General features: G+C 36.3%; 1 protein-coding gene across 4 annotated transcripts in view; it reads right to left on the bottom strand.

The window, feature by feature from the left end:
* Positions 1-3,716: 3,716 nt before the first annotated feature.
* The window catches only part of GABRB2 (gamma-aminobutyric acid type A receptor subunit beta2), a 284,788-nt gene continuing 271,876 nt past the window's right edge, over positions 3,717-16,628 (bottom strand). For 2 of the 4 annotated variants that reach the window (XM_014597681.3, XM_059733472.1), the window contains 2 exons: positions 14,116-14,166; positions 3,717-10,008 (listed from right to left, as the gene is read on the bottom strand). In XM_014597681.3, the coding sequence (XP_014453167.1) occupies positions 9,661-10,008; positions 14,116-14,166 (399 nt within the window). In that variant the 3' untranslated portion in view covers positions 3,717-9,660. The remainder of the gene's footprint in view (positions 10,009-14,115; positions 14,167-16,628) is intronic. The other 2 variants (XM_014597682.3, XM_059733473.1) reach the window with 1 other exon arrangement.

The following is a 16,628-nucleotide window of genomic DNA, read 5'->3' as shown; positions in this document are numbered from 1 at the left end:
CAAACTCCTTTAAATAAAAATTGAAGTTTAATTCACAAAGGAAGTTGTGGGTTGTAATAAGATAGTGTCAAAGTTGCATACAGAGCAGAGTAAATGTTAATAACAACTGTGCAGTGTTTTATTTCTGTGCCATTGACTAGATCTTAAATATTGGAAACAACATGTATGCTAGCGATTCTTAACCAGGGTGCCATGGAACCTTGGGATATTGTGAGATCCTTTTAAGAGGACTGTGCAGCATTAGGTGTGCAAACACCTAGGCCCCCTCTATCTATTACATTTAAACAATTAACGTGTTGATTGCTGCATACATAGTAAGGATGCTACACAGGCACCTAATTTAAAATGCCATAAAATGAGGAGCAAGCCATAAAGATGTTCCATATACAAGAACATTTCAGACTTAACATTAGGAAAAACTTCACAGTTAGGGTGTCTAGACTGTGGGATAAGCTCCCTCCAGAGGTGGTGCAATCACCTACTCTGGAAATCTTCAAGAGGAGACTGGACAGTCACCTTGCTGGGGTCACTTGACCCCAGTTGTCTTTCCTTCTAGGTGCAAGGGGCTGAACCCAATGATCTTCTGAGGTCCCTTCCAGTCTTACAATCTATGAATCTATGAAAAATATAGAACATTTTTATGGTTCAGGTGTATGGCACCTTAAATTTAAAGTGTGACCAGTGACAATTAGCTGGTTGTTGGCCTGGCCAGAGGCTGGGTGGGATGGAAAAAAATCAAAGGGTTTCCTATGCTGGGGACTTTAAACCCTGGGGAGCAGAAGCTCCTGGTGGGGCTGGGGGAAGTCTTCAGTCTCCTGGGACTTTAAGCTCTATGCTGAGCAGTTCTGGCTGGGAAGCCTGGCATGGGGAAGCAAAGGCTCCCCACACTGGGGATGTTAAATCCTACATTAATTAGCTTGATTGACTGAGTCCACAGTAAAATCTGAAAAAAAACAGGTCATAGTCATTCCAGAAGAAGGTGGAGTTAGGGAGCAGATCAGGTGGGAAGGGCAGTAAGAGAAAGAGGCACATGGACGGCTTCAGAAAGAACTACTATCTGAAATTCCTTTCAGGAAAGGAAATTGCCTGATATAGCATAGAGATTTGATATCTCCCTCCAGTCCCTGCTGAACATTTATTCTCCTTTCTGATGCCCCCACATTTCCATGTCCTCTGCCTAAATATGCTAACCAGAAGACCAATGTATATGTATGATGACATTTCAAAGTGTCATGCTGCATCATTCCTACACAATGACCATAGACAGTTGAAATCCCTGCTCTCAGAAACCACACTTTCCTTGCACTGATCTGCCCCTTCCTTTGGACACCCTTACAGCTCTGCACTAACACAGAATCAGGGTGGAATACTGCTGGTCATTGACTCTTTCCTCACCAGCAGCAAACATGATCTTTTAGGTTTCTCTGGAGCTGATACCAATAGTGTTTTCAATCTACCAAAAAAAGATAGACAGCTGCCAGACTTTAACAGTGCACAGCTACTTCTATATAGAACAGAAAAGTCCAGAGGAGGAGAAATAGTTTACATCTTCATGGGTATAAATTCATCTCAGTTTTACTCAAGGAACTCCAAAGGATGTAAATGCATGAAGACATATATCACGTTTGTTATAACTCAACCCAATCTTTGAGTTGCACATGTAGACTGCTCTTAAATCTAGGATGATCCTTACAGAAATACAAATGGCCAGGGACTTTGTTGATTGCCCCTCTATCTATTCTGGGTTGTGCAGTTATTCATTCTGTGAAAGCAATGCTCCATTGAAGCCGTAGTATAAGGTTCTTCCTTCAGACATGGCTGCTCCCAAGAGGAATTAGAGAACATTACTCCAAACAGTGCTACATCGGTGGGGGCCAAGGTTCTTGTCATTCTTAGCCACTATTCTCTGCATAGACACTAGAACCAAAAGAGCTCTATAACATCTACAGAATCAACACCATGCAAGCACAAGACACATTGCATTAGGAGACACTCAGAGGTCTCCACTTAGAGTCATAAGGCTTCATATAAACCCCCCCCTAAAAAAACAAACCCCACTTTGATGCCAGATGTGGACCTTAGGAGGAAGTCCAGAATCACAGTCTGAAACACCCCTGTTCAGGTACTGCCTAATCATGGAGGTGTTGATGCTTCTACAGATGCCTCAATTTCTACCTGAAGCTATGCTAAGATTCTGCTTCTGTACATGCCCAAAGTGTCTCAGTCTTTAGAACAGTAATTTGAGGTCAATTTTGTGTCTAACCCTATGTCTAAGCAGTCCAGCATTGTGCTGGAAAGAGAGAGCAAAACCTCAGAATTTGAGGATCACTATATAATAGTGCTAGAGCCTTCAGTGTGGTTTCTGGTTTTTTTCCCCCAAGACCTTTTTAAGTATTCTGAATGAAAAAGGTATTGGATAAAATAGAAAATAATTCTGAAACAGGAACTCAGGTCTCATTCCTTAAAGTTACTGCTATAATCACTAGACTGTAGAATAATATTCGCATTTTGTCTTCTGGCCCAGTGAACTGTGAGTTTCAATGGGACCACTAGTCTATAGTTTAGTAATTAGTGGAATTCAAGCCTACATATATCATGATCACTCTTTAGGTGGTACGTGTGTGCTTGAATTCCATCAGGCAGAGGCATGAATTAAAACAGGACCTCCTACATCCTAGGCAAGCACTTAACCTTTAAACTGCTGCACTAAACCTTTAAACCTTACAACCTCAACACCAAGCTGTGGCTGTCATGGTTTAAAAGGAAAGAATGACCCCCTTCTCTGTATTTTCAGGAGAAGATTGAAGGTAGCCAATCCTGAAAGGATGTTAAATACCTTCCTGCAGGATTGAGCAAAGTGTGTAAGCCCCAGAGAGAGGCAGGGTTTAAAACTTCCTTTCCTGCTGTCCTCAGTAGTTCTGTGTTGGCTAATTCTCGGTGTTCCCCTACTCAGTGGGCATATCTACATGTGCAATTGCAGTGAATGAATAAATTGCAGATCTTATTTATTGCTCCCAAGTGCATGTTCAAATGGTATGCTTGGGAGCAATAAACTCCAGAGCAATAAGTTCCACAGTTTATTCACAAGCAGCACATTAAGCTGGGCAGGAGCAGCCCCAGGCAGGGGGCCTGGGAGGCAGCCTGCCAGCCTGGGGCTGCTCCCCACAGCTCAATGCACTGTGAAGGGGCTGGCTGAGGCATGAGTGTGTTTTAGTGAGAAGCTAGCCAGCAGGCAGCCCTCATACTGAAGCACCCTTGTGCCCTAGCCAGCCCCTCCAAAGTCCCCATGTCCGCTGCTACAGAGTTTTTACTTGTATTTAGTCATTTGCAGAGTAAATTAGTTCACTCCAGCCTAATAGGGGTGTGTGTGTAGATGTTGAGATGTTTACTGAGCAACTAATTAGTCAGCTGCACAATAAGTGTCTCATGTAAGCGTGCCCAATAGACTGGTCCTTTTTGATTCTATCTAAAGGCACCTAACACAAGGTTATGGACTGTCCTATGTGGCTGTGTACTTGAAAGATAGATGTCACAACACACACTGAATACTGTGGTGCCTAGGTCCCTCTTTAGATTTAATCCATAGACCAAGTTCTGTCAGAGGCATGACTTCCACAGGATTAGGGGCAAAATAAAAGCTGATGTTCTCTATATTTGACCTTATTAAACTATGCTGTATCTAACATCCCTCCCAACATAACACGACTACACATACATTCTGTTAGGTTTTCTTTATTTATATTTTTTTAGTTCAAGAATTACACACTAGCCAACATTATTATATATTTACATGCTGAAACTGGCTGCAATAATTTTAAATTCAAGAAAATATCTCTTATGTGCTACTCATTTACAATCATCATTTTACTACCTCATTTATCCCAGAGGTTAGCAGTCCTTTTGAGAAAGACATGAAGATCTGATGCAATGATATCCACTAGTATTTTGCATTTTCTAGCCATTGGAAAATGTGCATCATGTGCATATAAGAAAGGCTACAAGGTCATTAGTAAGGCTGATGATTACTACATTATGAATAAATAGTACTAAGTAAAAAAGAGATAAATCAGAACTGTGCAAAGACAGTACTAACAGAACCATTTAAACACCCATGCAAATAAAAATGTGAAGGAATTCAAATCATAGGCAGCTTGTTAGAATTAATTATGCTTTGTGTGGTCATATTGTTTTTAATGCAAAATAATAGGATGGACCATAAATGAGATGTCTGGTGAATATCAGTCAAATGGCAGCAACAGTGCAAACATACAAAATGTTTATCAAATTGGAATAGATAACCTCATGCTGAAAGAAACAGTAAAAAAGAAAAAGAAAAAGAAAACCAAAACCTAGTATGAAATATAAGATTTCCATCATTTCAGATTCATTTTTCTATTCATTGTCAAAGCACTTACAAAAAAATATTTGATACACACGAGTTGTTTTTGTTGCATATACTTGCAGAGATGATCTATTTCAATTTAGCATTAATAATGGATATTTAAGGTGTTGTTATTTTTACAAAGTAGAATAGGGCAGTAGTTTTGATTAACATTCCATTTTCTTCCTAAAAATTTAGACAAAGTTCCTAGTGCATTTTATTAAACTTTACCTTTGGTGTTAAGCAGTGACTTACTAGTTTTCCCTTTTAAACAATTTCTGGAATGAAGATTCTTTGGCTTTGGGGCACTATGCTATCTAATGACAATCAAACATTTTTTTTATTAAAGTCTAGTAATACATAGCATAAAGGATACAGATTTTAGGAACAGACAGACACTTCCCAAATTTTCATTTACCTTACTACTCCTTTATATCTCCACTCGCTAGAGTACTTTACAGGAGCTATAGTGCAAGTGAAAATCAGATGATATATTTTTCTTTTAATCTGAGTACTGAGTGCTGAACTACATTCTTCAGCTGCTGAAACATTTTAATGATACAAAAGAACCTGTTATGCTAGCAGTAACATTGTTGCAATGGCTATTTTACACCACAGTACTGCCTCTTATTTTTTATATTAAAACTCTTACCTGGAATCCAAATCTGTTTATGCGAAAGGGTGTTTAAATTACTCTGCTAGAGCACTGCAATTATTGTACTTAGTAAAAAAAAGTCACTAAACAATTACTTTATCTATTGACTGCTCATTTACAGCTTATTTAATTATTTACATAATTTTAGAACACATTAACCTAAACCATAAATAGAATCAGCTTTTTGCCTTACCATAAAGTACAAATTAGAAGTTAAAAATGTTTAAGAAATCTGATAATATTTACAGACGTTCAGCTTAAATTATGGTTGCTCACATTATATGTTCTATGTACACATAGCAAAATGTTATGATCACTACTGTTATAGTATTGTACCCTGGCCATCCCACCCTATATTACTGTTCTAGAAATATTTAATATTTTTGCTTTTTTTTCTTGCTGTCCTTAGGACTTTTGTTTTGAAAAGTTACTAGTGGACAATGCTGTTATAAAAAAAGAGAGAAGAAATAGGCAAGCAATGTGAGGACTATTCTAACTTCAGATGCTAGGAGGTACAGTACTATCATAATGTCAAACTGTGCAATGCTTCATACGAATTATATGCATTGATCTGATATAGAAATGCCCAGTTACCCTGTATAGTTAGTTTTTTTTTAATATAATAATTTGCTTTCTCAAAAATTATTCATATACTGGTTGATGGTAGAAACAGAACTTATTAGCTTATTCCTTTAACACATCACATATGAATGCATGTGTGTGCGTATGTGTGTGCATGCGTGTGTGTACACACACACACGCACACTGAGTGTGTATGTATATATATGTGTATATGTATATATATGTATACACACACACACACATGCATAAATAGACACAGTAATGTCTATATACGCATATAATTGGATAATGTTTAACACTTGCTTGTTTCACTTGTGTTCAGTACTGTGTTAATTATGGAATCGGACCATAGTTAAATATAATAGTGAAAATTATTTGAGCTCTAATTTTTATACACATTTTGCCTAAAATAAAGAGGATTTGTCCCCAGGTATAAGCCCACCCTTCACTTTCTCTATGCATTGTGCTTTTGTACCTGACAGATTTTATGTATTTTGTATTATAACTCTCTGAAGTAATCTTGAACACATTATTACTTAAGACCCTGTTTTCCCACCCTGGGAATGATAAAAGAAATGTTCAGAATGACATTGCTTGAGTCTTTCTTCCCAGTTGTTAAACCGCAGTAGGATAGAAACTTAACATTCCTTATGCAAACACAGAAATATGTTGCATGAGTTTTCAGTTCTGAAAATGCATATCGTTCTTACTAGCAGTCATATACAGTATATATTTACAGATTGATCTCAAAGATTTCATTAAAACTGTGCCATGTTGTAGTCATAATTTGCCCATGAATTTCACAAAGATGAAAAACACCTTAATTGCTGGCTATTATGCATAATGAAACAACAAAATGTGTAATTATATTACAAAAATGATCTAAATTTTAATTTAATATTTTAGTTAGTGAATCTAACAGTGGAAAGGAGCAAAAGGATCTATAATATTCACTTCAGGTCAGTTCTAAGGTAAAAGCAAGGTTAGTTATTCTAATCCATTGACAGGGTAGTACACATAAGAAAATCCACCTCTTTTGTATGCTGGCATAATTTATCGTTTTCATACAGGTGACCCAAGAAGAAGAGTAATTGATCAAGCCTTCTTAGGTTCTGGTTCTTCTATACCAAGGTCTTGTCCATTCTTCTTACCTTTACCTTATTCACATCACAGTGTTTAGCCTTAGTACAAAATGTAACTGCTCAATTTTGGAAGGATCCTTCCACTTTTGTTTTAGATATAGAATATTAAAAGTCAGCAGGATCATGTGGAAGTTAAAGTGCTCCTTCCTCCTTTGAAATATCCTTCATAAATGACACCTGAGCAGAAACCAGACATTTCATTTCACTCCCTGAATAACATCATCAGAGAGTATTATGGCTTGTACTGTAACTTCAGAAACATTAATGCGCAGTATTAGGATCTGAGCTCCATGGTTTTGACTACAGCTGATCTGCTAAACCAAAGCAGAAAATAAGCATATTCTCTGTTAGGTTTTATGTTTGAGGTGTGCCTACCACATATGTGCTTGATGCCTTCTGTATTCAAATTATGTTTCTATGAAATAAAAAGTAAAAGGCTCTTTGTGAAAAGAGTGAAAAGAAATCTTGCACACAAGAGCTTGAAATGTCTAACATAATATTAAACTGGATTAATCATAAAAGGTGCCAAAACTAAAGAACAGACTTCAAAGAATATTACTGATTTCTGGACTGGATCCTTTTCTTAGAAGTTGGGAGGAATTTGCATACATGATTCATGTATAAGGGTAACTTCAAATACACCTACAAAATATACTGTTTTGATTTATGAAATGCCCTCAGAAATCAAATCGGTGAATGATAAAGCAACTTTCATCATGGAAAAGCTATCATATGATCAAAAGTTTGACTCTACACACATTTCGGTGTTTGACCCTAGAGGCAGTGCTGAGTACACACAATTGCCTTGATGGTAACTAGAGATGTAAATGCTTAGTATACCTTACTTTCCAGTTCTTAACAAAATAATAGTCAAAGCTATTTTTCTCATTCTGAAGCAAAGCCAATGGTAATGTAGAAGAGAAGTAAGAAATTACAGGGCAAACTAGGTCATTAATTCTCAAAGCTGTTTTTCTCCAGTCATTTTTCACCCCTTTAAAAAAAAAACGAATAACATTTCCAAAAGAGATGTTAATTTTTAAAGGATAGAACAAGAGCAAAAAGAGAAAAAAAATCTGTTTTTAATGAAAAAATGTTCAGAAACAATTCTTAAAGTATTTCTAAATGAATCTTTAAATAGGGAAAATGAAGCTGTTTGCATATTTCTCTGTTATTCAGAGGATGCTGTAATTTGTGTTCCTTTTAGAAGGCTGGCTCTAGGTGAGAGGTAGCGCAGACACAAGGGATTATAGACATTATTCTAGCGACTATCTTCTGTTGAACTCTGAAGACATCTGTAAAATCTGTCAGGACTTGATGCTTTTAGTTACTGGACTTAATTTTTCATTATACAGGCAGATTTTCTACAATGGCACAATAAGCAACTTTTATTCTATTACCTTGCCCACCTTTTGGGAAAAGTCTTCCTATACAATATAAAGTTAAATGGAAAAAACTGTATTCTTTTTTTTCAATAAAAATATATTTTCTAAAGCAAAACTTAGTTTTTTCAGTTTTAAAGGACATCGTTAGACCTTCTAAAGTAGGAAACGCTGAAAAGTATAATCAATCTATTAAAGCAATGTTTATTGAATCCTTTCTTTTAAAATAGCTTATTGAGTTTACTAAAAAAAGTATTGTTTAGCTCAGCTTGAGAAAATATCCTACCGGCCAATTATTTTGTACTAAAAGATGTATGATTGGAAACCTTCTGAATCTGAACTCTGAAAACAGCTAAGATAATTCCTGTAATTGTCTGCTTGACACAATACATCTTTTTGTTCTCTCCTGCTGGATGTTAGATGCTAGATATAAAAGCAACGTCAGGTGTGAAGCTTGAAAGTTTGCAAACTTGAAAGAAAACACTCAACTCCATATGAACAATTTGGACTAATATACTTACTATGATTGACAAAATTCAATTGCACAGTATATATTTATAGCTTTCCCTCTCTTAATGCTATATCCGGAAATCATTCCTTTTACCTTTTTTCTACCCTTGGAAGGGCAGGGCACCAATGGTCTCCTTTAGCCACATATAAAGTTACTGTTTGTCCAACCAATGTTTGGCACTTCAGACAAATGACTCCCTTTCCCAAATGTTGAGTGTAACAGGACGTCTACCCGTTTAGGACATGATGGCTTGGTCCATCTCTAAACCTGATTTCCACGCTCCCTTCTAGATCACAAATGTGATGGACTGTGATCACCACCCTATGCTGCTGCTTTAAAATAAAAAAAAACCCCTGGCTTCAGTTTCTAAATTTCTGTGCAAACTCCTGACCCATTCATAATATCAGTCAAAGGTTTAGTTCTTTCAGTAAATAACAGGAAATACCTGAATACAGTTGGGACACCTTTGACCATGATCATCCTGGTAAGATGATAGGCACTACTTGTTTTCAAGTTTACACATTTTAGAAGATAAAAGTGTGTATGTTTCATAAGCATGACAGCATCTTAGAACACTCTCTCTCTTTTTAACTATAGATGCATATGTACTTGATGTGCAATTTCACAAAGAAATGGCACAAGCAGTGGTTAAAACTTAAACCTGTCTTCCAAATTCTCTTTTTTTAATAGCTTGTGTGTTTTAGCTCATATGCATGTTACTATATAAAAAAAGAAGAAAAGAAATGATCGTTAGAATCAAATTTTACCTCCACACTTCAAATGCACTAATATTTTAATGGGGGGGAATGTGTTCATACTGTAACTTAAGAACAGATTAACAGTTTAGCAGAAGTAACCCAAATGTTAGAAAACAGACCATAGAGTGGGCCAGCAACTAAGGTGTTTTAAAATAACTTTTGTCCTGAATAGAATTTTTCTAAGTCCCACTTTTGGCTGTACAACCGATTTGAAGAGAAATCCAGTTCTTGCTTTCTGTGTGGCTTTGTTTTTTAGTTCACATAATAAAGCCAATAGACAATATTGAAGAAGGAAAAAACAACAGGGAAGAATATGCGCGACCATCGATCTATGGCATTTACATCAGTCAAGTCAGGAATGGTAATTTTCAGTTGAGAGGCACGTCTCCGTAGCCTACTTTTCTTTTGTGCCACATGTCGTTCCAGGGCATTGCGGCCAAAGCTGTGTCGGGGCAAGCCAGCTTTCCGGTACTGGATGCTTGAAGTATCGTAGGCAAGCATAGTGCTTCTAGGGTCCCCAAGCCCCATAACAGCCTCAGAGGCAGCCATCTCATTTTTAATTTCAAGTGTGCTCAACAAAATATTTTCATGTGGATCCATCTGTAAGAAATAAGACAGCAGACTTAAAATAGAGTCAAAGAAATCCACTAGATGCCAATCTAGTTTAAAGGACTTTTAGCCCTGTCCTTTAAATAGTGAGATGACAATATTTATAAACAGGAATCTGCATATTCTAAGGCTAATCATGCCTGTTCTGTATGTCTAAATAGAAGGTATTTGCTGGACTTTAGATTTGGAGAGTAGAAAGAATACGGAGTGATGGCACAAGGTTGCTGGTTATTTCCTAATCTCATGCATGTAGAGCATAATCATTTGAAAAGTATCTCTGAACCAAGAGTTCTAGATTTTTGCATTAATTTTGTCTCAGACTAACATGGCTACCAAATACTTCCCTGAAATATGGAAAATGCCATATTTTAGACGATTTTGGGTAATAAACTTAATTGCTGAACAACAAGAAAAATTTCTACACCTCCCTGCTTGCCATTTGACACCTCCAGGGAAGGAATCCTGCCTGATCTGCACAACAAAGAACAACTCAGAACAACTCACAAAGACACGGACCCAGAGGGACTGATTTCTATCTTCAGCTTCCTCTTTACAAAAATGAAGTTTATTTCCTACCTATGGGGACTTTTTACCATCTTTAATTTTCCCTGAGCCTGATGAAGGGAATGTGAGCAAGAAAACTTGCAGAAAAATATATATTTTTTGTGATTTCTCAGTTGACCTAATAAAAGGAATCATCTTTGAACCAAGAGTTCTAGATTGTGCACACATATCTGGGCTCAATAATTTACTGAGGTTGGATTTTTCTTTCTTTTTCTTCCAGGAAGTGGCAGCCTCCACTGTGACAAGATCTCCAAATATGCACAAAATGCAGACAAGAATGCCATTCTCCAACATTTACAAACTTCATAAAGCACAGTGCATACTGGGAGATTTCATCAGACGAGAACACTGGCAGATGGTTGAATATTAAAAGCAAAAAAAATCCATGTATTTATTCCAGAGTGTAATCACATCAAATTTACATTGCACAGTAGTTTCAATGAGCACTTAAAAAGACAAATAAATGCAATTCCATGAAGAAAAACCTATTTATGTGATGTTATGATTAAAAATGTGACTACAAAAACTTCATTCAAAAAGGTTAGGGATAAATTCTGCAGTTAGTTACCTTGGCATACATCTGAGGTAAAATATGTCCCTTAAAAACTTTCCGTAAATATCAGGTTACCTAAGGTTTTCCTTGTAATTCTCATCAGTATTTTGAATTACTTAACCACCAAGGTTAACTATATGCAAATACTTTGATTAATTCAGACAAGTGGCAAATGAAGAGCCAGTTATAACTCCACTGACTTCAGTGGATGTACTCCAGATGTATACCATCTTAAGTGAGAGATACACTACCCCATTGTTTCCTGAAAAAACAGAAATTCAGCCACATTATGTATTCATTATATACTACTGTCAATATGTGTACAAAGGAGATGAAAATAACTGTTTTTGTGAGGTTTTCAATGATAATATTAAATTGACATTATTTTTGCAGCTATCTCACTGTGGTGTCAGAGATAGCACAGCACAGCATTTGCCAACATTCAGGGAATAAAAATAATCTTTTAGCTGCCATGGTGTCAGGATGGATGGAAATGATTACTGTTTAATGGCAATCATTTTACAGTGTATTTAAATATTAGCTTAACTAATAGCATACACATATACTAACTGATAGCATACACATCAAGGGGACCAACTTTACATAAAAGTTATTTGGACCTATTGAAACACTGTGATTTGAGTGATTACATCTGTGTTAGAACTGTGTCAAATGCAACAATTTTGGTTTGCCAGGCTTTCCTTTAAATTGTAAAGACTAAATGACTTTGCACCCCTCTAGTTCAATTGAATTTTGCTTTGGAGAAACCTAACAACTCAAAATGAAACTCAAATCATGATCTTTCAAAAACTATACAGATAAATATAGTGAATTAAGGGAGATGGGGAGAGTGGATTTACCATGCATAAGGTGATCCACAGGAACAGTTTCATGTGTCAGCTGTATTATGCTATAAGTGGAAACTACGTTTGCTCACCACTGAATGATTACCATGGATTACTTTGTACTTACCATGGGATAAAGCAGACACATGAAACAATTTCTATGGATGAGCTGACATGTAGTAATTGCTCCATTCCCACCCTTCTTCAGTACAATTTCCTGTCTATGTTTTTAATGTGATTATGAAAAAATAATACAGAAAAAATTGCATGGATTTAACCTGAACTCAAGAAAATATTTAATCACAATACCTGGGAAGTCTATACGCTTTTAAATAAGACAAAAACTAGTTCCCTGCTGCCCAACTGAAAAATCAGAGACTTACAACTTCTAAACAAGTCTATGGAATATCTTCCAGCCTCTCAACAAACATTTGTCTGGAATAATTTTCTAAAGCCTTATATTTAATCATTAGTGATTTCTGGGGCAATATGTTTTGTTTGAATCACCACATAATCTCATACCCTACGAGACCTCTAAGGCTCTGAATATAAAGAAAAGTATAATCAGTATGACAGTATAATACGACTGCAATAATGATTAACAATACAAAGGGAAGTAGCACATAAGATGGGGCTGCAAAGACTTAAAACACTAGGTCCATGTTGTCTTAGCTCAGACATGAGGAGTAAAATTCTGGCCCTACTGAAGTCAATGGGAGATTTGAGACTGATTTCAGTAGCCCAGAATTTCATGCTAAAGATTAAATGAAAGCAGGTTGTGAATTTTTTTCAACTGAAAAGGAGAAGAACCTTCTTAATTGTTAAGAATCTACCTTGGGTTCCACTAACATGGCCACACCTAGAGTCCTTTGCAGCTGAATGGAAACTGACTGTATTATTTCACTGACTTGTACTGATAGCAGATCACAAGGTGTTCTTTATGGAATATTATAGAATATACTTCATATGGAACACACAAATGCAAGAAAAAATCTGATCAATTTAACTTGGATTTAAATATTTCACAGTATTCAGTATTCAGGTTTATTTTTCTCCAGTTAACTGCTATCTTTTTCTTTTGCACTGAGTCCTTGTACGGTTGTTATTGACAAATATTTAACAACATTGAAATGTGAGTGTGTACCTGGTAAATTTGTCAACACAGCAAGTCTTCTACATTTGGCAGCAGTTAAGTAGGATTAATATCACTAAACAAAAAAGAAATCTGTGCCCATAATATATTATGCTTTACATGCTTTATTATTTTAACCTCCTAGGGGAAAGTGTCTTCTAATGAACTTAGCACAGTTGTATAATGAGAGCTGGAGCAGAGGTTTCCAACACCTCAACAACTTTTTTTGAGGAAAAGTACAAACAACCCAATATTTAGTGAAATTAGTGATGGGCGAACCTCCAAATGGTAGAATGGTCAGATAAGCACCCAGAAGTTCATGTGCTTCTCTAGTACTTAGTCTGACCTTCTGCATCTGGAACAGTGACAGAACATTGCAGAGGAACTGAATATTTCATGGTATGCAGATCTCTCATTTCCAATCCAGTAATGCAAAAGGACACAAAAATGAAAAATAAGGAAAAGTAAATTAACTTTGCTATTGAACCTCATAAAAGACAGTTTACTGTGAGGTACAAGACATGGTTTGGAGCGTCATTGTCACCTACCTGGTTCGCCCAACCCTAAATAAAATGTACTTTGGTAACTAAACTGAAGCCTGAGAAGATGATAACAAATTACATTTACTATATACACTTTTTATTCAAAATGATCCCAAAGCGCTTTCCAAACTTTAGAAAGAAAAATCACTTCATGTGCCAGTGAAGTGCAATCACCTCTCAGGTGAAATGTGGTGACTGTATAACAGTACAGAACAACACACTTTATTTTCATAGAGGAAATGAAGAATGCTGTCGCCAATTGAAACTATGGGGTGGGTGGGTGGTGGTGGGAATGTTAGGTAAGCAGAATATAGTTACATAAATTGCAATTTGGCCAGAATGCTTGGGGTTGAGATGCCTATGCTTACAAAAAGTGCCATGGGATCTTTAGTGACCACAAATGGTCAGGACCTCAATTTTAAGTCTCTGAGGATAAAAACATGAGAAAACAATGAAAGATACCTTTGTTGAATACATTTCTGGACAATGATATGTGCCAATTATTCTTCTGTCCTGTAAGTTAATAAAATCAAGACCAGTTTCCTTAGAGATAAGGTAGCTGTTATCTTTCAGTAAAATTAATGCACTATAGGGTATTAATAGGATAATTAATTAAAGTTACAGGGCCCTCTGAGCCAACAACTAGCATAAACGTATTCTGGCTTTAGAGGTATAATTAGTGCTTTGGCCCTGCTTCTGTAGGTAACATAAATTTGTGATGTAAATGTATTTTTTTTTCCAACTGGTCTTTCTGACCAAGGAAGACATGATGATATGAAAAAAAACTGTTGAAATTATTTTGGGGGAAAATAAGTGTACAAGTGGTTTTAACAGGTGGTAGGAGAAGGTTTAAAAGATTTCTTGGTGCTGAAGGATTGTTCAGCCATAGAACTGGACTTTTTTATGGTGAACAATAGAGTTTAAACAAAATGGAGAAATTCCCACGGATAGGAGGAATTGAGTATGAGAAGATGAAGAAAAAGCATCAGTAAGAGCCATGGAAATAAAAGGTGAATTCACAAGTGGAAAAGAAGTGACAGGAGTGCAGCAGACATGCAAGTTTTTACTATCAGTTTAAAAAGATGGATGGCAAAATAAATGGCATAAATGGTATTCACTGTAGGTCCAGGCCACCTGAAACTATAAGACACCAGGAGTTGGTTGCTGATCTTTTCAGATGGCTTCCCAAGCAAAGGAAATACAGAGGAGAGTATTTAAATGTTACCATTATTTATTCCATTTGCTATCTAGAAGCTCCAAAATGATGGCTATCTAAAATAACTCCTATTGCAATTTTTCATTAACTTGCTATAAAATATATTACATGTACAACTTCTGCACTAATTCATGCATATATACACATTTTACTTTCAGGAATATTTACTTTCACAAGTGATTAATTCTCACATTCTCACATCAACAAAACTACTTTCTTGGTTTTACAGCATTATCTCATGCTAAACATTTTTTTTTCCAAAAGGAACATTTGTAACCAATAACTTAGCACTTCTAAGCACATATCATCAATGACAGATTTACTTTTTAGAATTCAGTCTCATTTAATTTAATCTACATAGTAATATACAATTACTTGCAGGCACTGATTGTTCATTTTAAATGCAGAGTGGCACAGGAGCAATATATAAGAAAGATAGGATGGCTGGTGTTTCTGATTGTGAAATCTGGTGAAACAAAAGACAAGTGAGAGCTGCATAAAAGTCAGGAATGATTAGGTAAGGTTACCCCAGACAAATCAAAATGGTCCACTATACCAGGACAGGGAGAACAGAATTGCCTAGGTTATTACAAAGTTCAAACACTGCTATCGGGCCTCAGTACTTACAGGTATGGTGAGCTGGAGCACTAATTAAGAATCTACTTACTAACTGGAGCTGAGAGAACTATCCCTTGGAAGGGCATAGTCCTAAGATGCCAACAAACAGAAAATAGTCTGTCTACAAAGAAAGCCACTTAAATTTTACTGATATGGGTTAAGGCACATAAAAAGATGGACATTATTGCAGTAGCCTCTAAAAATACTGATTGCTAATCTTCATATCTGGAGTACATTCAGTGGGCAAAATACTTAATAAATGCTTCATAAATGACAGCCCAAATATGGGTGTGCAGCTGCTATGGAAGTACACTACCCAATTAAAAGAATGCAAACTGAGAAAAGAATGCATGCCCAATATTTCAACATCTCTAAATATGAAAGCATGCCATTAAAATGCACATATGCTGCATTTTGTTTTCCTGGACAAAAAGTGTTTTTTTGTTCAAAAGATTCAGAAATTGGTTTGTAAAACAGAATAAAAGAAAAAACAAAACAAAACGAGGGAGGCCATGTAACTAACCAAGACTTGCATAAGTTTAGATTTTTCAAAAAGCTTTAAATCTGAATCAAATTCACAGACCTGCAGTAATCTGGGGTGAGATGTAAGCCAACTTGAAGTGATTAATGGCTTCAGGTGCCTTTGCTTGCTTGCAGGTCAAGGGCAATACCCAGCAAAACTTTGCGATTCAGTTGAGAGCTCTTCAAGTTATTAGGTTTTTGGAAGCCCTAAAACTCAAAATGAAACTCGAGGATTTGAATCCACAGAGAGAACAGATAAAGAAAAAAGGGGGAAAAAGACATAAATAAATAAATGAATAAATAAATAAATAAATAAATAAAGGAAACGAAAGAAAGAAAAATGGGCACATGGACTGAAGCATTTTATACTCCTCTAACTACTTCTAACAACATTCCTAAGAATCAAATTTTGTGCTCAGGTGGTGTGTTGTTTCTATGGCCGTTAGTGGTAATGGTGAACATGTATGTATCTGAAGGCAGAATTAGTCACAAATGCTTTAGTATCCTGAACACACAAACTGGTTGGGGGTCACACACCAGGACAAAAACCCATCAAATGTTGACACTAACTACATGCACAGCATTCCTGACTGTTGCAACAAACATCTGCCTACAGGAC

The sequence above is a fragment of the Alligator mississippiensis genome, chromosome 9 (assembly GCF_030867095.1).
Source record: "Alligator mississippiensis isolate rAllMis1 chromosome 9, rAllMis1, whole genome shotgun sequence".
Classification (NCBI taxonomy): Eukaryota; Metazoa; Chordata; order Crocodylia; family Alligatoridae; genus Alligator; species Alligator mississippiensis.
The sequence above is the reverse complement of the archived record's forward strand: the minus strand, read 5'-3'. Positions and strand labels throughout refer to the sequence as shown.